Source organism: Nomascus leucogenys, chromosome 12 (assembly GCF_006542625.1).
Source record: "Nomascus leucogenys isolate Asia chromosome 12, Asia_NLE_v1, whole genome shotgun sequence".
NCBI lineage: Eukaryota > Metazoa > Chordata > Mammalia > Primates > Hylobatidae > Nomascus > Nomascus leucogenys.
Window position 1 is genome coordinate 57986477 of NC_044392.1, and position 23358 is coordinate 58009834.

Consider the following 23358-nt stretch of genomic DNA (forward strand, 5'->3'; position numbering starts at 1 on the left):
AGCCAGTTTTCCCAACACCATTTATTAAATGGGGAATCCTTTCTCCATTGCTTGTTTTTGTCAGGTTTGTCAAAGATCAGATAGTTGTAGATATGCGGCATTATTTCTGAGGGCTCTGTTCTGTTCCATTGGTCTATATGTCTGTTTTGGTACCAGTACCATGCTGTTTTGGTTACTGTAGCCTTGTAGTATTGTTTGAAGTCAGGTAGCGAGATGCCTCCAGCTTTGTTCTTTTGGCTTAGGATTGACTTGGCAATGCGGGCTCTTTTTTGGTTCCATATGAACTTTAAAGTAGTTTTTTCCAATTCTGTGAAGGAAGTCATTGGTAGCTTGATGGGGATGGCATTGAATCTATAAATTACCTTGGACAGTGTGGCCATTTTCACAATATTGATTATTCCTATCCGTGAGCATGGAATGTTCTTCCATTTGTTTGTATCCTCTTTTATTTCACTGAGCAGTGGTTTGTAGTTCTCCTTGAAGAGGTCCTTCACATCCCTTGTAAGTTGGATTCCTAGATATTTTATTCTCTTTGAAGCAATTGTGAATGGGAGTTCATTCATGATTTGGCTCTCTGTTTGTCTGTGATTGGTGTATAAGAATGCTTGTGATTTTTGTACATTGATTTTGTATGCTGAGACTTTGCTGAAGTTGCTTATCAGCTTGAGGAGATTTTGGGCTGAGATGATGGAGTTTTCTAGATATACAATCATGTCATCTGCAAACAGAGACAATTTGACTTCCTCTTTTCCTAATTGAATACCCTTTATTTCCTTCTCCTGCCTGATTGCCCTGGCCAGAACTTCCAACACTATGTTGAATAGGAGTGGTGAGAGAGAGCGTCCCTGTCTTGTGCCCGTTTTCAAAGGCAGTATCAGCATTTTAAAACTAATTCATTTTATAGTAGTTTTTACAAAAGATCTACTTGAGAAAATGTTTCTAAACAAAGTAAGTCTTGTAAGTAATATAATCATCACCGTTAAGTAATTCTATCTTCATTTCAGTCTTTCCCTAAAATGGAGGAAACTACAAAAAGTCATGTTACTGAAGGTAAGTTGCATTTAATATTCTTCTGCAATATATTTACAAATTTCAAAGGAATCATCTTAAATACACTTACCAGTCATTCTCTTACCTGATAACAAGACACCATGTACATATCTCCATTCTTGTATCGGCCATGTTGTGTTGTGGTGGTTTATTTTTGTAAATCATTCTACCTGTATTGTTCTGCCTGAGCTTTGAGATCCTAGAAAACCATGATTTTCTCTCATTCATCTTTAACTTTCATCCATTAAGTGAAAAATGTTGATATTTGACTTTTATGCTAGCCTCAACTATAATGAAGATATAGGAAGGAAACAGTCAACCAAGCAACAGCCCGCCCTCCCACACACAGAATTTTTGAGCAACTACACTGTTATCACCAAAACCTTGCACTGTTTTACACTGTATGTAGTGCAAGTAGTTTACTCTTAGATCTCATTCAGAGAATATTCATTTGGAGGTATATACACACAGCCCTAACAAATGTGGTTAGATGGTTTCATAGCTCACAGCAAACAAGCAGTAGAGAATTTGGTGGGTTTTTGTTTTGTTTTGTTTTGTTTTGTTTTGTTTTGTTTTGTTTTGTTTTTTGGCCATATGACAAAGATCATAAACTGGCAGCCATGCACTTCATTCAGCCCACAGATAGGTTCTGAGTATCCTCCACAGTTTGGGCTTGTACAGTTGTTTTTATTGTTGTTGTTGTTGTTGTTTATCCAGATTTTTCTCCTCTTGAAATCTCACATGATTACATAGTAAATTTGGCTGAAGACAATTGACAGCTGCTTCTTTAGAATCACCATCACAGGAGTCCATCACAACCCCCTATGTCTCCCTGTCCCTATATTCTGTGGTCACCCTTTTACCCTGGGCAACTCCTGTAGTAGGGTGGCCAGATTTAGTGAATAAAAATAAAGAAGGCCTAGTTAAATTTTAGATGAATGACACATAATTTTTTTTAGTATAAGTACACTATAGTTTGGATGTTTGACCCCTTTAAATAGCATGTTGAAATTTGATCCCCAGGCCTGGCCTGGTGGCTCTTGCCTGTAATCCTAGCATTTTGGGAGGCCAAAGTGGGTGGTTCTCTTGAGTCCAGGAGTTGGAGACCCACCTGGGCAACATGGTGAAACCCCATCTCTACAGAAAATACAAAAAAAAAAAATTAATCAGTTGTGGTGGTGCATGCCTGTGGTCCCAACTACTCTGGAGACTGAGGTGGGAGGATAGCTTTTGCCTTGTAGGTGATGGTTGCAATGAGCAGAGATCATGCCACTGCACTCCAGCCTGGGCAACAGAGCAAGATCCTGTCTCAAAAAAGAAAAGAAAAGAAAAGAAATTTGATCCCCAATGTTGGAGGTAGGGCCTAGTGGGAGGTGTTTGGGTCATGGGGGTGGATCCCTTATGAATGTCTTGGTACCTTCTGTCCTCTTGGTGGTGAGTGAATTCCCACTCTGTTAGTTGCCGTGAGAGCTGGTTGGTAAAAAGAGTCTGGCATCTCCACTCTCTCTGTTTCTTCCTTTTTCATTATGTGGTCTCTATACATGCCAGCTCCCCTTCCTCCGCTGCCATGAGTGAAAGTAGCCTAAGGCCCTCACCAGAAGCAGATGCCCACACCATGCTTCTTGTACAGCCTGCAGAATTGTGAGCCAAAGAAACCTCTTTTCTTTATGAATTACACAGCCTCAGGTATTATTTTATAGCAACACAAAGCAGGTTGAGACATAGTATGTCCCCAGAAGCCTGGGATATACTTATAATAAAAAGTTGTTTGTTTATTTGAAATTCAAATTTAACCAGGGTCCCTATACTTTATCTGGCAACCCTACCCTGTAGCTTTTGAATTTTTAACCTCTGGGACAAGGGAACAGGCACAACAAAGGAAAACACACAGGTTTTCCAAAAGTGAAATACAAACTCACATATTTTTTTAAACAAACAGTTCCAGGAAATAAACAGCTGTTGCATACTTATAGCTGTCCCTGACATATTAATTAAAATGATCCTAAATCAATATTCTCCCATAGTATTTCCTAAAACACTCATCTATGAGAAGACTCCACCAAAAATGAGTTTCATATTAAAATAAGTTTGGATAATGCTTCATATTGTCTTATTTTCTTAGAGAGTCACAATGTACATTCATTAATTAAAGATGCGGAAAAGTAGTGAAACCTATTTAACCTTGTATAAATCAGTGTTTCCCAAACTCATATAACCATGAAACATGAAAATCTTCTCCTTTTTTTAATCTCCCATTGACATCCCACCGAGATCATGTTTTGTGAATAAACTGAGAATCGCTGCCTAAATTGTTGAACAACCATTGTCTTATATTCATGTTCTTAGATTCAGGAAGCAGGAAAATATTCAGAAAAACAATTTCAATATTATGGTTAATTTGTTTTAAGGTTTACTGTTTCAGATATGAGGAAATTCAGTTAACTCAAATACCATTTCCCCTAATAATATGGAATAAATGAGATATCACTGCATTTTACATTTTGACTATAAGTTGTGTGTTTTCTAGTAGGATATTTCATAAAAGTAGTCAGTTTTCTGTTGTATTACAGCTTGGTCATGTAAGTCCTAGTAACACTTGATAGATTAAATATAGGCTCTAAACAGGCATCTCAAATGAGTACTTGTGTACCGATTGTGTGTTGCCCTATAAAGAAGTGGGGATAAAAGTTAAATACATCTATGTTTAAAGTTGCAGCTCACCTAACTGATTTATTCAAGCAATCTTTGGCTACACCTCCAAAATGCCCACCAGACACATTTGGTAAAGATTTCTTTGAGAAGAAATGGAGGTAAGCTAATCCAATAATGTGTTCTAATTAGTATTAGGTATGCAGTGATTGATGAAATGGAATATGCAGGTGCTATAACTTTTGGTGACTATATCAATGAATTCACAGCCCTTCATCTCTCTTACTATTAACAATTCATCATATAGTGGTGAGGGTTTTTGGTGTTGTTTTTAAGCTGAAATCATTGCCCCTTTTCACCATACTTTCCTTTCCTTTCACATAGACACACAGCATCCTCAAAACGCTGGAAAGAAAAGATAGACAAAACGAGGTAATTATACCCCAAAATGCACATAAGCACCTGAAAGGGCCCAGAGTAATAGACTCTGAGAATGGGATAGGCCAAAATGTCCTGCCAGGCACCCAGATGTTATTTGACTCTCTTCTGCAACATGTCTACCAAGTGGTCATTCAGCTCTGTGTGATGACATCACTGTCTCTTGAGGAAACCCATTTGACCATTAGATAGATCCTCTTCCTCTCCTAAGCAAGAAAGCTCTCTAGGCCCTCACTGTGCCTTTTGGCGATTCTAATATACTAATAAATATTCTGGAACTTAATGCAGAACACAGTCATAAACTTTCAAGGTTCTTATAATTCACAGGAGGAATGTGCTCTAAGCATTATATGGTTTGGTTTCCTTTTAGTCCTAGCTGGGGATTTCAACTCCAGCTGTCTTGTCAAAGAGAAAAGAAGCCAGATATATTTGTTGAGTATGTGGCAGTACATATGATACTATCTATTGTACACATTTGCATGGCTCCTCTTCAGGATAACTTCAGGATTAATATGTTTCTTCATAAAAATGTCAGGGTTGTCTTGTGAAATGTGTTAGGGGAGTGCTGAGATAAGACTTTAAGCCTCATGGATCACCTCCCCTATACAAGGTCAAACTAGAAGGGATATACTGTCTGCAGGGAGGATAGCTTAAGTTTTGCATGACATGACAGTCTTTATAAGGAAATGAAGACCCAAATAAATGGCTAAACCTGAGTGTCTTTATGCTAGGTTTGATGAAGAATGGACACTCATGGAGAAATATGTTAGGGCAAAAAAGCACAATCTAGCGGTAATAAGTGGGGGGCTATAGCAAGGTCTGTTGCTCAGATTCCTCTCTGTGCATCTGTGTCTTCAGAGATAAGGATGCTCCTTTCCTGTGTGTATTGCAAGGGCACCTCTCATGAGAGAGTCTTATGAGCTGCTTTAGGGGAAGGTCAGAAAATCCTTTCTAGGTTTTATGTCCTGCTTCAGGGAAGAAGGGCAGAGGGAAGGTGAGAGTAAACTTCCTGCTTCTGCCATTTTCTCAAATTCCTTCAGCTGAAAATATTCAGTGTGTCAAGCTGCCATATTTTAAGGTAGTGTGCCCTGAAACACATTATTATCAGAATATCCCTAAAAGCTTCTCCAAGAGACAGTGATTGCCTGAGAGGAAGGAGATTGAGAGATGGGGGATAGGATGAGATGGAGACTTCATTATTACGTACTCTTGAGTGTTCTTTAAACTGTGTACATATGCTTGTATTATCTACACAAATTTTTAAAATTTTGAAACATTAACAATTTCAAGTTTTAACTTATAGGTATATAATGGCAAGCCAGTGAAAGTTTTTTGGAGAAGAGTGAAACATATAATTAGATGAGTGTCACAGAAAGACAAGTGTTGGCAATGTGGAAGATGAACTGGGTCAAGGAAAGAAAAAGTTTCAAGGAAGTAGAAGCTGGTCGGCAAATGTCAGATGCTATAGAAAAATCAGAAATGGGAATGAAAAAAGGAATTTGGGTTTATCAGTTACAAGGTTGATTAGTTTCTTTTGTGAGGATAATTTTAAAAGAGTGGTGGGCAGCAGCCAGACTGCCATAGATCGATGAGTGAATGCAGTGAGGCAGTAGAGATAAGAAACTTTTAATGGGAAGTGAAAGTTGTTTAAGTAAGGTTATAGTTTGGTCATGCCTGTCTGATATTTCCAGACAGGTCAACTAGTATAAGAGCACTGGTCACAGATCCAGTCAGTTACAATTTGATTCCTTACAGAATGTATGATGCTGGCTGGTTGTTTCACTTCAGTAACATTTACTTCAGGAGTTCAGTTTGCTCATCAATAAACTGAGGCTAATTGGACTGCCAAATATCTAAGGTCTCTTTTAGCTCTCACACTAGGGAACTGACGGCTGACTAGCATGTGCAGTTGTCAAGATCATGGGTTTGGAGGCAAGCAACCTGGGTTTTAATTTAGATTCCACCCTTTATTGGTAATGTGATTTGGAATAAGTTACTTAACCTCTCTATGCTTTGGTTTTTCAACTCATAAAATGAGTATAAAAATAGTAACTCACAGGGTTATTGTAAGATTAAATGTAAAATATTTTGCAAAACTTAGGGTTTTAGTGCAATAAGCATTTAAAAATGAAAACTATTTCAGGGAGGATTGAGTTCAGCTACATTTAACAGAAAACCACCAAATCAGTGCTTGTATTAAAAGGGGCTTATTTTCCTAACGTGAAAAAAGTCAGAGGTGGGCAGTTCATGGTAGGAAGCACCACAACATCATCAGGAATTCAGATTCCTTCTTTTCATCTGTTCCATCATTCTTAGTACATCATCTCCATTCTCAAGCTTACTTCATAGTTGCAAAATGGTTGCTGCAGCCCCAGCCATTACATTCATATTTCAGGAAGTAGGGAAAGACATGAGGCAAGGACAAGGAAAAGTCTCCCAGTTGAGTCAGCCCTCTTTAAAAGCTCCTGGACTCTTACTCAATGACTTCAGTTTACATCTCATTGGCTTTTCCTATAATGTCTCCCCAACATAGGGGTTCTGTTATTGGAAAGCAGTACTATCCTGATTGCTTTTCTTTAACTCTATAAACACTGACCACATTATTCACAAATCATGCCTCAAGTTTTTGTTTTTGGTTTGTTTAGGTTTTTTTGTTACTACTGCTACTGAAATTATGAAAACCAGTAGACGCTAGCTGTCATTTAAAGCTCAGAGCATTGAAAAACCTCAAAAAGTTTAACCATTACAGGGCTATGTGGTTTTTAGTCTTTTGAGATCAGCTACAAAATCAAACTAACACCTGGTATCATTATTTCTTATCTTACATGAGAGTCTGATTTTTGAAGCAGGAAATGCGACTGATTCTAAAAGAAGAGCAAATGAACCAAAAGAAGTTGACAAAAAATATCTAACAAATTAATTCTTATCAGTTTTATTGTTAGTGATTGCATTCATTTTTGTGGGATTTAGAGCTAAAGCACAAACAAATAACACTTTAAAATGTTCTATGTCTTCTTTTGCATCATTATGGAAACATCAACCAGGAAGGAAATTGAGACAACACAGAATTATCTAATGGATATTAAGAATCGCATAATACCACCCTTTTTTAAATCTGAATTGAGCCAGTTATATCAGTCTCAGGTAATTGAATATAATGAACAATAATTTAATAAAAGTTTTTATAAATTTGATATATTGCTTATGTTATTATGTGATCTATCTTTCCTGATGCTATTTAATTCTTTCCTGCATCGACCTGGCTGACTAACCTGTACCCTTCAAATCCATATTCTCTCAAGCATGTAATAAGGAAGACTAATTTCAGGTCTTGCACCTAAGTAGACGTTCTCTGCAATGTATTACTATCACTCCCCCATCCTGCCTTTCAGTCTCACTATTAATTAACCTCTCCCATCTATGTTAAGCCTTTTTAGGCAGAATCTTTCCTATCATTGATTGTCCTCTGATAACCTATTTTGAAATTTTTATTCAGTTAACATTTCCTCATCCATCAGCTGCTAAGACAGCACTAAGAGATTGTGAGTTCTTGGAAGCTCAGGGAGGGAATACGCTCTTCTCCTGTTCTATTTCAGCCTACCTGTAGGACCACAGCCCCGACCTTCCCCTCACTGGCCAAAAGTTCATTAAAACCCTGAAGCAAAGCGAATATTTTCATGTGTTTAGAACGCCCTGCATTTATATGAAAATTTCAGAAGAAATTACGGGAAATTATGACTAGTTAACAAAAGCTAGAATTGGGTTAATCAGTCTCTTGTAGAATTTTAGTTTGTAAACTTTATTTTCAGGGCATTAAAAATATGTTTTCATTATTGCTTGTTAATTTAACATATTTGTGACAGCTGAATTTCAGCCATGTATAAGTCTAAAATAAGTTTTTTTTTTCCTTTCAGTATAATCATCTGGACAGTCTTTCCAAAAAACTGCCTTCTTTTACAAATAAAAATGAAGATGCAAACGCAACAGCTGTTCAAGATACATCTGATCTTAAGCTAGGTAATACATTAGCATAGCACATATTCCTATTAAATGTCCGTAACTGAATAATACCTAACAGTGGCCTCTTAGGACATAACCAGTGATAGCTGATGACATAGTCTACAGTGACCTGCATATGACAGATCTGGCTGAGTCATATGAGAAAACTAATATGTGAATAACATTTAGTTTTCTTCCTGTATGCTTAAAATTGCCCTAAATGCATTTAGGAGACTGGACTAATTTAAAAAGCAAGGGAGTAATGAAAGTTCACTGGGGAACAAGACATTCATAAGTTCTCAAAATATCAACCCACATATTACTTACAAATTATAAGGAGGAAAATGTATCTTTACAATGGAGACATTCAGCATTTTCTACCTTAAGTCATCAAACTCCTACCAACAATGACACAACCTAGCAGTAAGTGAGTTCTCATGTAATGCAAAACAAAGTGCGTAGATCCTTGATATGGTTAAACTTTGTCCCCACCCAAATCTCATCTTGAATTCCCACGTGTTGTGGGATGTACCTGGTGGGAGGTAATTGAATCATGGGGGCAGGTCTTTCCCGTGCTGTTCTCATGTTAGTGAATAAGTCTCATGAGATCTGATGGGTTTATAAGGGGCAGTTCCCCTGCACAAGTTTGCTCTCTATTTTCCTGCTGCCATTTATGTAAGACATGACTTGCTTCTCCTTGCCTTCCACCATGATTGTGAGGCCTCCCCAGCTATGTGGAACTGTGAGTCCACTAAACCTTTTTCCTGTAGACATACCCAGTCTTGGATGTGTCTTTATAAGCAGTGTGAAAACCGATTAATACAATCCTATAGAGAATTCTTGCCAAAAATCCTTAAACAGAATCTAATCAAGAGGAAACAGAGACAAATGTCTACCAAAATGCAGACATTCTATAAGATGACCAGCCCAGCCTCTCCAAAAATCAATGTCATTAAAACAAAAAAGGTGGGATGATTGTTCTAAACTAAAACAGACTAAAGTGATATAAAAACTGAATGTGAAACCTAAGCTTTGATTGCGATGCTTGATTGAGGAAAAAACAGCTATAAAAGATATTTTGGAGAAACTGCACAAGTTTGATTAGGAGACTATGTAAGAGAGGACATTGTTAAATTACTGTTAATTTCTTGGGTATGATGATGTTGCTGTTAATATGTAGGAGAATGTCTTCATTCTCAGGAGCTGCATGCTGAAGAATTTAGGGATGAAATAAAATTTAGTGTTTCTCTCTAGTAAACTGAGTAGTTAAAATACCCAGATAGGGAGCCGGGCGCGGCAGCTCACGCCTGTAATCCCAGCATTTAGGAGGCCAAGGCTGGTGGATCATGAGGTCAGGAGATCGAGACCATCCTGGCTAACACGGTGAAACCCTGTCTCTACTAAAAATACAAAAAATTAGCCGGGCATGGTGGCAGGTGCCTGTAGTCCCAACTACTAGGGAGGCTGAGGGAGACAATGGCGTGGACCCGGGAGGTGGAGCCTGCAGCCAGCTGACATTGCGCCACTGCCCTCCAGCCTAGGTGACTGAGCAAGACTCCGTCTCAAAAAAAAAAAAAAAAAAATACCCAGATAGAGGAATTTTCTACTGTACAATACGATACTTGAAGTTCTGCTGTCTATAATGAACACAGCCAATACAAATATCTAATTATGACAGAGTTGGTAAACCAAAGATTAAGGCTGGAACAATGACTTATAAATGTGATGGGGAGAAATCAGGGATCAGAAATTGGTGGCTGTTAGGCTGCCTCTCAGACCTCCTGCAGCCTGGACAGTCAGCACTAACCAAGCACTGCTTATTCTCCTCTTGAAATGGAGTGAGACTGCGGAAGTCTTTTCGCACAGTACTTGAGGCAGCCAGGACTATTCAACCAGGGTTGGCACACACACGAATTGAAATGTATTTGCCTCCTCAATCCTAGATAGATTTCCTTAAAATATGTTTCCTATTGTACCTATTTCTTAAAGAGATACGTTTAACAAAGAGCTACGTTTTCACAGTAATGAATGAATTTAAGTTTGGAAATTTTTTAAAAAAGATCACATCTCAGTTGCCATTACCAGGTAAAAGTAGAAACAAATTACTTGGTTTCTTCTAAATAACACAACAAGGTGACAACTCTACTATTTGGTCATAATACCCATAAAGAACCAGCTAGCTCCTAGGGAGTACAAACTTTGCAAATACTTTCCTGTTTGTTAATGGCAAACATTATATCATATTTTAAGAATTCCTGCCTCTTAATAGCTTTCTTATATTTACTCTTTCTAAAGAGAGTGGGAGAAAAGGTACCTTGTTCATTGTAAAACACCTTGTTCAATGTTTGTTCATGCAAACATTATAGTCATTATATCATTGTACAAAATATCACTTTATAAGGTTCATTTCTGGTTTTCTAGATTTCAAGCCACATAAGGTTTCAGAACAGAAATCCTCAAGTGTACCTAGTCTTCCAAAACCAGAGATTTCTGCAGATAAGAAGGATTTCACTGCTCAGAACCAAATCGAAAATTTAACAAAATCTCCTGAAGGTATGGCAGTCTTTTTTATCTTATTGCTTCTTGAAACTGAACATTACATCTTTTTGGCAGATGGGAGATGGCACTAGGAGACGTGGTTGAGAGTTACAGAAAAAAATCGAGAGGGTCATGGATCCTGGAGCTATGCAGCTTTGCAAAGGCGTCTTAGCACATCAAAATATCTCAAATAACATTTTTGAGAATGATTGCAATTTCCAGATTGAAGGAAAGAAATACGAAGAAATACTTTCTTGATGTTATTTTATTTTTACTTAATTTTATCCCTTTTAGTTCTCTGAGAACTTGTATGATTTATTGAGGATCAGACGACACCTGATTGCTTTTCTTGAGTAGCCAGAAATTTGATACTTAGAATTACGTGTTATCTCAGTACTTTCTTGGTCCTGCAGGTGCTAGAAGAAAAACAGAAGATGTAGTCTATCTTACATAGCACATAATCTTATTGGACTAGCAGAAATTAAAATATAGAATGATACAGGATAATATCTAGTTACAGTGGAGTCACATTATGCCGATTTCACTAAGATAATTCAACTAAATGTAGTTGGTCACAAAAGAGAGATAGAGAGAGTAATTTGCATTGTGTAGATAATTTTGCCACCACTTGGTTCCTGTGGTCATGTTCCATGCTGAATGTGAGATGGGAATCTACTGATGGGTTTTGGTTATCTCTTATAGAGCAAGTATTTTGCCACATTTAAGTGTGAATTAAAAGATTTACCTGGCCAGGCACTGTGGCTCATGCCTGTAATCCCAGAACTTTGGGAGGCTGAGGCGGGCAGATCACTTGAGGTCAGGAGTGCAAGACCAGACTGGCCAATATGGTGAATCCCTGTATCTACTAATAATACAAAAATTAGCTGGGCATGGTGGCCCTTGCCTGTAATGCTAGCTACTGAGGAGCCTGAGGCAGGGGAATCGCTTGAACCTGGGAGGCAGAGGTTGCAGTGAGCTGAGATCATGCCACTGCACTCCAGCCTAGGCAACAGAGCGAGACTCTGTCCCCCCAAAAAAAAAGAAAAAGAAAAAGGAAAGAAGAAAGAAAAAAAAGATTTACCCCATACAAGACTTTTGCATTTCTGACTTAAACTTCTCTCCTACAAGTTTTATTCATTCAATGGATAATTACTCAATGCCTACTGTTTGCTAGGCATTGTTCTATGCATTGATATACAACAGTGATGAGGCCACAGTCTGATGGAGCTAGACCCCTCCCATATCTGAGGGAGCTAGACCCCTCCCATATTATGGGCAAACCTAGACAATATGTAAACAAATAAATAAGTCAGATAAATTCAGGTCATAATAAATATTATGACATAATAAAAACAGTACAATGTATGGAGAGTGACTTGGGAGAGGGGCAACATTCCATTAGGAGATTAGAAGGCCTCTCTGTGAAAAAATAGTTGAGTTGAGACGAGTATAAGAAGGAGTCAGCCCTGCAAAGATTAGGAGAGAGGAATAGTTCATGTAGTGAGAATAGCAAGTATGAAGCTCCTGAGGCGAAGAAACATTAAGGAGGCATGTAGCTAGAACAAAATGAGCAGAGGAAAAGGTAGAAGAAGATGAGGTCAGAAAGAGGGGCAGAATTAGATCATGTAGTACTTCTCAGCGCAGTTTTATTCAAACATCAGTGGAAGGTTTTGAGCAGGGTAGTTACATGGCTAATTTTTATTTTAAAAAGATCACTCTGTGAGGATAACAACTCATGGCAAGGAAAGGGAGGAGTGAGAAAAAGAGCAAGCAAGGAAGAAGCAACTGAAGTGGCACATGTGAGAGTTGCTGAAGACCTGGGCTGTGGTGGGCGAAGAGGGAATGGTGAGAAGGAAATTAATAGGAACTATATCATTAGGGTGGAGCCAATAGAATTTGCTGCTCAAGAGGATGCAGGAGTGAGACAAAAAGAGGAATCAAGGATGATTCTTAGGTTAAACCGATTGTGAGGCTGAGAATTTGTAGTTTTGATGAGTTCGCAAGTGGTGCTGATGTTGCTGATATAGGTTTATGCCTTGAGAATGGCTATCCTGAGGCAAACTCTAGAAGGTAAAAGTCAGGCAGAGGAAGAGCCAGTAAAGGCCATTAGGAAGAAGCCAGTAGGCCAGGCGCAGTGGCTCATGCCTGTAATCCCAGCACTTTAGGAGGCTGAGGCGGGTGGATCACCTGAGGTCAGGAGTTCGAGACCAGCCTGGCTAACATGGTGAAACCCCATTTCCACTAAAAATACAAAAAATTAGCTAGGCTTGGTGGCACGCACTTGTAATCCCAGCTACTCGGGAGGCTGAGGCAGGAGAATCGCTTGAACCTGGGAGGTAGAGGTTGCAGTGAGCCAAGATCACGCCATTGCACTCCAGCTTGGGCAACAAGAGCAAAACTCCATCTCAAAAAAAAAAAAAAAGAAGAAGAAGAAGCCAGTAAGGTAGGAGAAAAACAGGAGTGTGAAATCACTGAGTATTTGGAGTCTATCAAATGCCCCTGAAAGGTCAAGCAAGGTGAGAAAGGAAGATGGGGTTGAACAAGATGGAGATCACTGGTGAACTTAACAAGGGCAGTTTCAGAGCATGGAGGGGATTGAAGCCTAAGTGAAGTGGGTAATAGATAGAATGGTGGCAGCACAAGAGTACACAGCTTTACCCTAGAGTTTTGCTTAAAAGACTAGAGAAATGGGATTGCATATAAAAGAGGAATATGTAGTCAAGGAAGAGATATTTTTCTAAAGATTAGGCATACTGGAGCTTATTGATTTGCAAATGATGATAATTCCATACCAGAGAGAACTTGATGATGCCAAAGAAAGAGGCACCTAAGGTGCAAGACCACAAGGTCCTAAAGAAGATGGAAGAACATGGCATCTGGGGAAAACCTTGAGTGACAGAATTAACCTTAGATATGGTTAGTAGGTTAATAGGGTCACCTTCTCCATAGTGACAGGAAAGGAGAGAGAGAGTAGGGATACATTTGCAGGCAGGTTGACAGGTTCGGTGTGGGGAAGATGGATGAGGGAATTCCTGTCTGATTGCAAAGGAGTGGATATCATGATAGAGCATCAAATCTATTCCAGATAAGCAGGAAAGCAAAACAAGAAGGGAGGGACTACTTGTGTAAGGTGATAGTGTTGGTGAGAGACCTCAGTGAGGTCAAATAATTGCCTGCTGGATATGACAGAATAATAAGCTAGAAGAATAGGAGGTGGTAATCCAGAAAGGGTACTGGAAACAGATTTTGAAAATGGTAAAATGATCAGGGTTGGCAAGGTAAAAAATGTGGCCATGAGACTTTGTGAGGTGGAAAAGATGAAGAAACGATGTGATCAAGAATCAGATAGGACAGGGTGTTGGATGGATCATCCAGGTGATGTCATCAGGAAAGATAAAGTGGGAGACCCTCTCAGGTGTTAAAATCACCAGTGAACAAAAGGAATGATTGAGAGTGGTCAGTAAATGACAACCACTTGGAGAAGTAGTAACTAATACAGTCTGATGGCACAAGCTTCGAAGAAACAAAGCTTTGAAGGAGGAAAAATAAATTGTTTGAAACACCTACTGCACCCCCAGGTACCGAGGTACTTGAGATAAGGGACAATAATATGACTCCACTGTAAATGGAAAATTAAGTTTTGATATAAAAAGTTTAAAGAAATTCAGAGTGGAAGGAATTAACGCAAAGCAGTGGAGAAAGCTTTATGGGAGGAATGGTCTTGAAAAATAAACAGAATTTCATAGATTTTAAGATTTAAGAGGTGAATCACCTACAACAACCCTCATTTTACCTAAGGAAACTGAAACCTGGAGAAGTCAAGTGACATCTAAAAATCATACAGCAAATTTGTGACTGAGCTAGGGCCAGAATGAATTTCAAGACTCCTAATTCTCTATATTATATTACACTACATTCCTGATATAGGGAAGAGAAAAGAATATTTATTTTATTAATTTTTTTTTGAGAGGGAGTCTTGCTCTGTCGCCCAGGCTAGAGTGCAGTGGCACAATCTTGACTCACTGCAACCTCCACCTCCCGGGTTCAAGCGATTCTCCTGCCTCAGCGTCCTGAGTAGCTGGGATTACAGGGGCCCACCATCATGCCCGGCTAATTTTTTTTTTTCTTGCATTTTTAGTAGAGACGGGGTTTCACTATGTTGGCCAGTCTGGTCTCGAACTCCTGACCTCAGGTGATCCACCCGCCTTGGCCTCCCAAAGTGCTGGGATTACAGGCGTGAATCTCCGCACCCGGCCTGAATATTTTATTTAAAATAAAATGAATAAAATGAATATGTTCAAAAGCTTGAAGGGAGAAATGAACAGGAAATCAGTGTAAGTAAATAAGAGAGTTTTTATTTGGTAATAATACAAGATGATGTCCAGAAAATACAATAGAGTCAGCTAGAGAAGGTGTGGACTTGCAAAATAAAACATGGGTTCAGTGCTGACTGTGGTAATACTGCACGGAAACGCCACCAAATCCTGTGGTGGCTTAAAACAAGCAGTCTGAGGGCCTGTGGATGTCCATGGCAGCTCTGCCCCAGACTGGTACAAACCAGGGCAGTTTACCCTGGGAAAGTTAGTTGTTAACCATTCACCAGCACACCTCTGGCTGCAGGTAATGTTCAGGTGTATTCCAAGAATGCCACACTGTAGGAGCCAAGGAGCCACCATGTCAGGCAAGCCGTCCTCACAGCAGAAGGTCAAAGCTCAAGAGAGTCCAGCAGAAGCACATGCTGCTCCTCACAGCCTCTGCTCAGCCTGGCACACACTGCCATCCACAGGCACATTTGTTGGTGAAAGCAAGTGCCATAGCCAAGCTCAAAGTCAATGGAGCAGAGAAATATATTCCACCTACAGGGAAGCCATCCTCAAAGGGGAAGTAAATAATTGTGAAGAAACAATCCAGCCTTCCTCAGCGTGGTAACAAGGAACCACTACTGGTTCTTCAGTCGGCTCAGGTACAGCAGTAATATTCAGATGAATGCACTAGTTGGATTGTACCAGTTCTTAAAATACTAAAGGACCTCTGTGTCAGCTGGTAATCAGCCACTGCTCCAAGACCCTCAAGGACTCCCTCACCCATTATCCTGATCCCTGGAGGGCAGACTCAGTGGAATAATCATCTGCATGTTTTATTGGAGGCAGTCTAGTATAGAGCAGAGCTAAGAGTACGGGCTCTACCTGGGTTCACATCTGGGCTCCTTGTGTAATAGCTATGTGACACTGGGCACATTATTTAAACCATTTATCTCTTCCTATTGCTCTTCTATAAAGGGGAAATAATGCTATATACATCACAGGGCTGTGAGAATTAAATTAGTTAATGTATGTAAAATGCTTAGCACAGTGTCCAGCTCATGATAAACTCCATACCATATTTACTATTAATAATTATAGTATGAGCAACAAATTAGTACTTATTAGACTGATACGTGCATGCACACAAAGCAGTAGTACACATACGGCAAGGATATGAACAAAAACTATACCAAGCTACTGGAATGGCTGCCTATGCACAGAATAGTGATCAAAGGGAATAAATACATAAAAACACTGATCACTGAGTTCCATTCCCAGATATTCTGATTCTGTTTTGGTCAGGAAGAGGGCTTTACTGGCATGTGGACTGGAAATCTCTATTCTTCCAAAAGCAGCCCAGCAGATGATGATTCACAAATGGGCTTGGGACACGCTAAGTAGTAAAAGGAGCATGTTCCTTGTGGTTCCAACACACTTAGGTCCACATTCCAGCCCTGACCCACATTGTAGTTTGTTGGACAAGTTATTTAATCCTCTGATCCTCTGTTTCCCCTTTGGTTAAAAAAAAAAAAAAAAAGACAGAGAGAGAGAGAGACACTGCTACTATATTAGTTAGGACTTCTCAGTTTACAGCCATGAGAACTAAAACTCAAATTCACTTGAACAACAACAAAAAAGGAAATTTATTGGTGACCAAAAGCAAACCACAGAATAGTGGCTGTGTGGCTGTGGTGCTAGCCCAGGGGCATTTGGCTTCAGGTACTCTGGCTTTCCAGGAGAGTATTTGTGTCTGAATGCCTGTTTCTCTCCACATCCCCCCTGCCTCCACCGTGATCCATCCCTACTTGTTCCTGTTTGGCTTTATCCTCTCCTACAAAGGACAGGCTATTTCCATGTGGCAGAGATCATGGCCATAAAGGCCTAAGATTCTGATTCTTCCAGATCCATAACCTAGTGTGCAAGATGGGGTTATCGCTGTCCGCTTCAGCGGAAATATCCAGGGAAGGGCCCTCATTGACTGGGCTTTGCTCCTCATGGTTGGGACTACGGATGTCCTGGCACCAGATGTGTGTGGCAGGAGTTTGCATAGAGATGGAGGATGGGAAGAATGCTGAGCAGTCCAAGATTATCACTGCCAAAGCCCCCTCATTCAGGTGTAAAAACGTGTGTGGCACTCACCTGCAGATCGTGGACACTCAAATATTAGTCCCCTTCCTTTTCCTCTCTTCCTGATTGGAATGCAGGAAAGGATTTTTAACTACCATGATCTAAAATACCATTCTTATTTCCACCTCCTGGATCTGTGGAACAAAGACACACAGCTACTGCTGCATGGATTTCCCACACTTGCTCATTCCCTCATGTAACTGAGGAAAAGAACAAGTCACCGAATTTAGTGATCTGAAGATTTAATTTTCTGGCTTAATTTATCTATACTTACTAAACCACTTTATAAAACTATGAATATAGTAGCAGAATCAAAGAAATTCTTGGGATTTTGTTTTTTTTACTCATTAGTTTTAAGAAATCTTTCAGAGTTAATGTTGTATTGTATTATATAATGTTGATCTAATGGAACTTTGAAGATCTGGGTATAATTCAGTTCATCCTAGGCAGGCCACTTGACTTCTTAGAATCTTATTTTTCTCATTTATTAAAAAATAGATGCTAATAGCATCTGTACTGCCCACCTTATAGGGTTGTTGTGAGGATCAGTATTGTGTCATGTATGTAAAATCACTTTGTAAAATGAAAAGGCATAAAATGAGAATTAACAGAAGACTTTTCTCCTTTTAAATAAGCTCTTTACACTAAAAATAGAAATACAATTTGACCCAGCAATCCCATTACTAGATATACACCCACAGAAAAAGAAATTGTTCTATCAAAAAGACACACACACTTACGTGTTCACTGCAGTAATGTTCACGATAGCAAAGACATGGAATCAACCTAGGTGCCCATCAATGATGGACTGGATTTTTAAAATGTAGTACGTGTACACCATGAAATACTATGCAGCCATAAAAAAGAGTGGAATCATATTCTTTGCACCAACATGGATGCAGCTGTAAGCCATTATTCTAAGCAGATTAATAACAGAAAACCCAAAATCACATGTTCTCACTTGAGTAGGAGCTAAATCTTGGATACTCATGGGTATAAAGAGGGGAACAAGAGATGCCGGGAACTCTGAAAGGAGGGAGGAAGGGAGGAGGCAGGCTGAAAAATGTCCTGTTGCATACTGTGTTCACTATTTGGGCAGCATGATCATGCATTATACCCTTGTAACAAACCTGCAGTAAATCTAAAAGAAAAATTGAAATTAAATTAAAAATAAATAAATAAGCTCTTTGAAAAGCAAAGAAGAAAAGTTTCCAAGTTGGTTTATGTTCTTATACACTCTGATATTACTTCAAATGTCTTTGAATAAAGTGTCCATGTGACATAATTTAAGCTTTCTCTCTAACAGAACCAGAATCTTATGAGCCCATGAAAATTCCAACCCAGTCCTTGCTGCAGGATGTTGTGGGACAAGCAAGAAAAGGAAAAGTGAAGTTGCCTCATTATTTGCTGAGTTCCAAGCCTAAGTCTCAACCTCTTGCAAAGGTAAAACAAACATGGGAACAAATTCCCCACAGCCAATCAGCATTTGATGTAATTCTTTATTTTTTATTTTTTTCAATCCTGCTCCTTTTGTAGATTTTATGTAATTCTGATTCATTGAAGTTATTAGTTACCAGCCACTGTGTATGCTATGACTGTATCCACCATCTCACCATGAAGCTCTTTAAACCTACATCTCACACATGCAAACTCAGACGGTGCTTTGATGGAGCTGGCTCATACAGGCTGCTGGGAGAAATTTTATGAGCCAGTCATCAAACCACTGATAGCTTGAAATCAGCCATGCTGGGAGTACTTGCACCACAAAATTGATAAACACTAGAAATCAGAATTGTTTTCAGAGAGCCAGTTTACCAGCATACTACTACTGGCTAAAGGAATCATTGGCCACCGTTGCCATGACTCTTAGGATAAAATCCAAATGACTTAGCATGAGGATAAGGCCCCATTTGCTTCTTCACCCTCACCCTGAGTCAAACTCACTATAATTCAGCCATTGTAGATTTCTCTTCATTCTTTAAAAATACCAAGCTCCTTTCTTCCTCAGAGCCTCTAAGATTAAGATTCCACCTAGTTCTGTTGGGAAACCTTCTGGAGCCCACCAGTTTTGATAATTATCTTTTTTTTTCTTCCATGGCATACTGTGTTCATCTCCATCACAAAATTTATTGTGATATACATATATATATATATAACTGACAATATATAAATTACAGTACGTCTCAAATTTTAATGTGCATATGAATTACCTCGGGATCTTGTTAAAATACAGATTCTGACTCACTAGGTCTGGTGTAGGGCATGAGATTCTGCAGTTCTAACAAACTCTGAGATGATGTCAGCGCTGCTGATGTGAGGAATAATAAGGGCACAGACCAATGTTTCTCAAAGTGTGGTTGCCTGACCAGCAGCATTGCCAACACTAAGAACTTGTTATAAATACAAATTCTTGGGCCCTGCCCCCGACCAACAGAATGAAAAACTCTGGGGGTAAAGTCAGCAATCTGTGTATTTATGTGTCCTCCAGGAGATTCTGATGGAAGCTAACGTTTGATGACCACTGGCACAGATGAAAGAGCACAGACTAGAATCAGGCAAACTCAAGTCTGAATCTTTGCTATGCCACTTACCACTTGAACAATTATCTGTCTGTCAGTTCTCTGAACTTGACTTCCTTATCCTTAAAACAAAGCCTAAAATACGTCCTCACAGGACTGTTGTAAGGATGACATGAGACTGTAAACATTCATTTCCTCCAGCAACCCAACAGTTATTTTCCTCTGGTGACAGGGACTTTTTTTTTTAATCTTGGGAACTCAAAATAGAACCATTTTATTAATTTTTCCTTAATGCAAAGGTGCAAGATTCTGTTGGAGGAAAAGTGAACACATCCTCTGTTGCATCTGCTGCCATTAATAACGCAAAGTCATCCCTTTTTGGGTTCCATCTTCTCCCATCATCAGTGAAGTTTGGAGTGCTTAAGGAAGGACATACCTATGCCGCAGTTGTAAAGCTCAAGAATGTTGGAGTGGACTTCTGCAGGTGAGGCCAAGAGACCAAAGTTTTGCTCAGGTTACCTTTCCCTACCCTGTGACTTGTCTTCGGTCACCTCCATCAGTAAATGTTTATTGAACCGAACTGTAATTACTCCTTGAATCTTCACATTATTCAGTCATTTACACACTAATTCATTCATTCATTCATCAACAAATCAGTGAGTGTTTATCGGATTCCAATTATATGGTGGATACTTCCTTGCCCTCCTATTCATCATTATTCATACTTTGGTAAAAGCAACTCACATCCTGATCCCTACTAGTGGAAAAAAAGGGGGAGGTTGTACAAGTATTACAGCAACTAATGTACAATAATTGACAGTCTTTTTCTCAAATCCACTAACTATAATAATACTAGCTGATGTTTGTTTGCACATTATGATCTGAAAGGCGCTTTTAATTACATTGTTTCTGCATAATGGAGGGAAAGACCTTAGAGACTACTATAAAAGGAGAAACTGTGTAACTTGTTGTAACATCTTGTCAGCTAACAGAGGCCAGACTTCAGATCTCCTGAGACCCACCATATACTTTGCTTTACTAATACTTTGTTTTGTGTGAAATTTCAAACCTTTCCATTGGATCAGTAAACCATATACCTCTACCAAACCATTTCCAATGACAAAATGTCCACTATTGTATCTTGAATTAAACATAAGCATGTGTATTACTTCCATTAAAATGGAAAATATGTTTATTTCAGTTGCAGTCATTTTCAGAGTTGAGTGGTAAATCCTTCAAGAATGTTGGTGATTCTGGATTGATGATTGGAAATCAGATAAAACAAAATGATAGAAGCATCCAGTTTGAAAGATCCCTGTCCCATTTCAGTTATTTCAGTTGAGGCAAATCCCCAGCTTCAGGAATAACCTTTGCTTCCTGAGAAACAATCTGATGTGGAACTCAGGCCACCAAATCACACATGATTGTTTTTTAGGTTGTTGCCAACAAAGTGGGTGGGGAGAAATAGACAGTCAACCTCAAACTAATAAAACTCATTCGTGCGGGGCCTGTCACTCCAGTATAAAATTTTAGTTTTGGAGATTTCACTCCTCAGCTTGTTAATTCAGCCACGATAGAGCAGACAGCAAGGTTGATGGAGGAAGAAGCAGTGTTGGGGTCAGAGTGGAGGTAGGCTTTCCTTGGCATTTTAATTTACTCCAGGTCTTTAACCTTCAAGCAGAACCCACAAACCACAGGAAGGGAGAGAGATCAATAAGCACCATCTGTGAGCTTGGAGCTTTTCAAGTTCTTCGACATTTTCTGAGCCTTTCTGTTTCTCTTCTCCTCAAACATGCAAACCCCATACCAAGAGAGAGCAAGGCTGGCTCCCATGCTCCACTGCCTTCCAAAAGAGCCTTTATTCTTCAACTTAATGACCTGGCTGCCAGCATTTGCGTTCATGCTGGCAGCTACGCTGAAATGCACACACCAGCCAAACAGTCCCACTGCCCAAGCCTGGGCTGCTCGTCAGCAACCAGTAACGAAGGGTTGAAACTCAGGTTGGAGCCCGTTTTATGCTGATGAAAACTGTTGGAAAGGCAGTTGTGAAATGGGCCCCAGATTCTTCTCCCAATTGAATATTAAAGGTGTTTTTCTAATGGTATGGACCCCCGGCTCCTGTGTAGCAAATATTAACACCTTCCTTATTTTATAACATCCCAGCTTATTCATTGCTCATGTGTTTCATTATGGCATAAATTTATTTTCATCTTTTTGCCTTGTAGGTTTAAAGTAAAGCAGCCCCCACCCAGCACAGGACTGAAAGTGACTTACAAACCGGGACCTGTAAGTCCTATATGTCATCTGTTGTGTGTGCTTGTGTGCATGCAAGTGACTATGTATAGGTTTCCAGTGAAGTGGGCTTTGAAACCATTCTGCCCATTCTGTTTAAACTATGTATAAGTCTAACGTTTTTAATATCATAAGCAAAAGATTTCCGGTAGTGATACAGTATGTGGCTTGATGGCATTCATTCCATGTAGTAACCATGAGACCAATCCTATGCATAAACAGAGTTAAACTGCCAGCTATGGAAACAATTCTGAAGCTCATCTCACTTGTCCCAATATTACAGTTATGTACCATTGTATAAAAACTACCTTTTCAAAAAGTAAATCCTTATGCAAAGTAAAAAATAATTATTCCATTCTTTGTATTTTACATCAATCTGGTTTGCTCTCTTGGTATTTGTCAGAGAATATTATTTAATGCCATACTAAGAAATCGTATTTTTATTTATTTATTTATTTATTTATTTATTTTGAGACAGAGTCTCACTCTGTCACCCAGGCTAGAGTGTAATGGCATGATCTCAGCTCACTGCAACTTCTGCCTTCTGGGTGCAAGCACTTCTCCTTCCTCAGCCTCCTGAGTAGCTGGGATTACAGACGCATGCCACCACGCCCGGCTAATTTTTGTATTTTTAGTAGAGACAGGGTTTCACCATGCTAGTTGGCTGGTCTCGAACTCTTGACCTCGTTATCTACCTGCCTTGGCCTCTCAAAGTGCTGGGATTACATGCATGAGCCGCTGTGCCCAACCAAGAAATCGTATTTATTAAACTCATCAATTGCCTCATTTCTCCAAAGATCTCTGAAAATACAAAATACAAAATGTCAACCTGTCCTGACTTTATCTGATACATCCTCCAAAATGGCATGTTTAGTAAAAAATATGCATATTCTCACTTTAAATTATAATTTCAGAAATATAGGATGATGTAAACGTAAGTTCATCTTAAATAAAGTCACATTTGTAAGTCTTTATCAGTGCAACATCTGGCTGCTTTAACACCCCTTTTACTTCATACTTCACTCAGCAAATTTTGAGTTCCTCCCATATGCCATTTAAAGTGACCAGGGCACAGAGGATGTTAAAAATGAATAAGACACATAAGAAGCTTACAGAGCCAGGCACATAGTGGGTACTCAAGAGAGGTGTGATTGAATGACAGAATGAAGTGAGTTAGTCTGGCAGATGCATGACCCATTCATCACAGATGCGAAGAGTGCATAGAACAGTGTACAAAAGTATCCAGTCCTGTTAACAAGCACCCAATGCTCCCTGAGTCTGAAGCTCTTAAAGCAGCCCCAGTTATAGGTTCACACAGAAGGGTTCGTTTGGTATAGTGCAAAGTCAGTTGGCTTCTTGTCACGACTATGCCATCAAGCAGTTCGGTTAATGCTCTGAGCCTTGTTTTCCTCATCTGTAAAGTTCAGACCAGATTATTTCTT

At 39.3% G+C, this 23358-nt stretch overlaps 1 protein-coding gene across 1 annotated transcript in view; it reads left to right on the forward strand.

The window, feature by feature from the left end:
- SPAG17 (sperm associated antigen 17) overlaps positions 1 to 23358 on the forward strand; it is a 238369-nt gene that overhangs the window by 200297 nt on the left and 14714 nt on the right. Inside the window, exons 38-46 of the mRNA XM_030824766.1 lie at positions 1005 to 1050; positions 3761 to 3860; positions 4084 to 4131; positions 7182 to 7281; positions 8052 to 8154; positions 10558 to 10689; positions 18412 to 18548; positions 19924 to 20108; positions 21850 to 21910. Of these exons, the coding sequence (XP_030680626.1) occupies positions 1005 to 1050; positions 3761 to 3860; positions 4084 to 4131; positions 7182 to 7281; positions 8052 to 8154; positions 10558 to 10689; positions 18412 to 18548; positions 19924 to 20108; positions 21850 to 21910 (912 nt within the window). The remainder of the gene's footprint in view (positions 1 to 1004; positions 1051 to 3760; positions 3861 to 4083; positions 4132 to 7181; positions 7282 to 8051; positions 8155 to 10557; positions 10690 to 18411; positions 18549 to 19923; positions 20109 to 21849; positions 21911 to 23358) is intronic.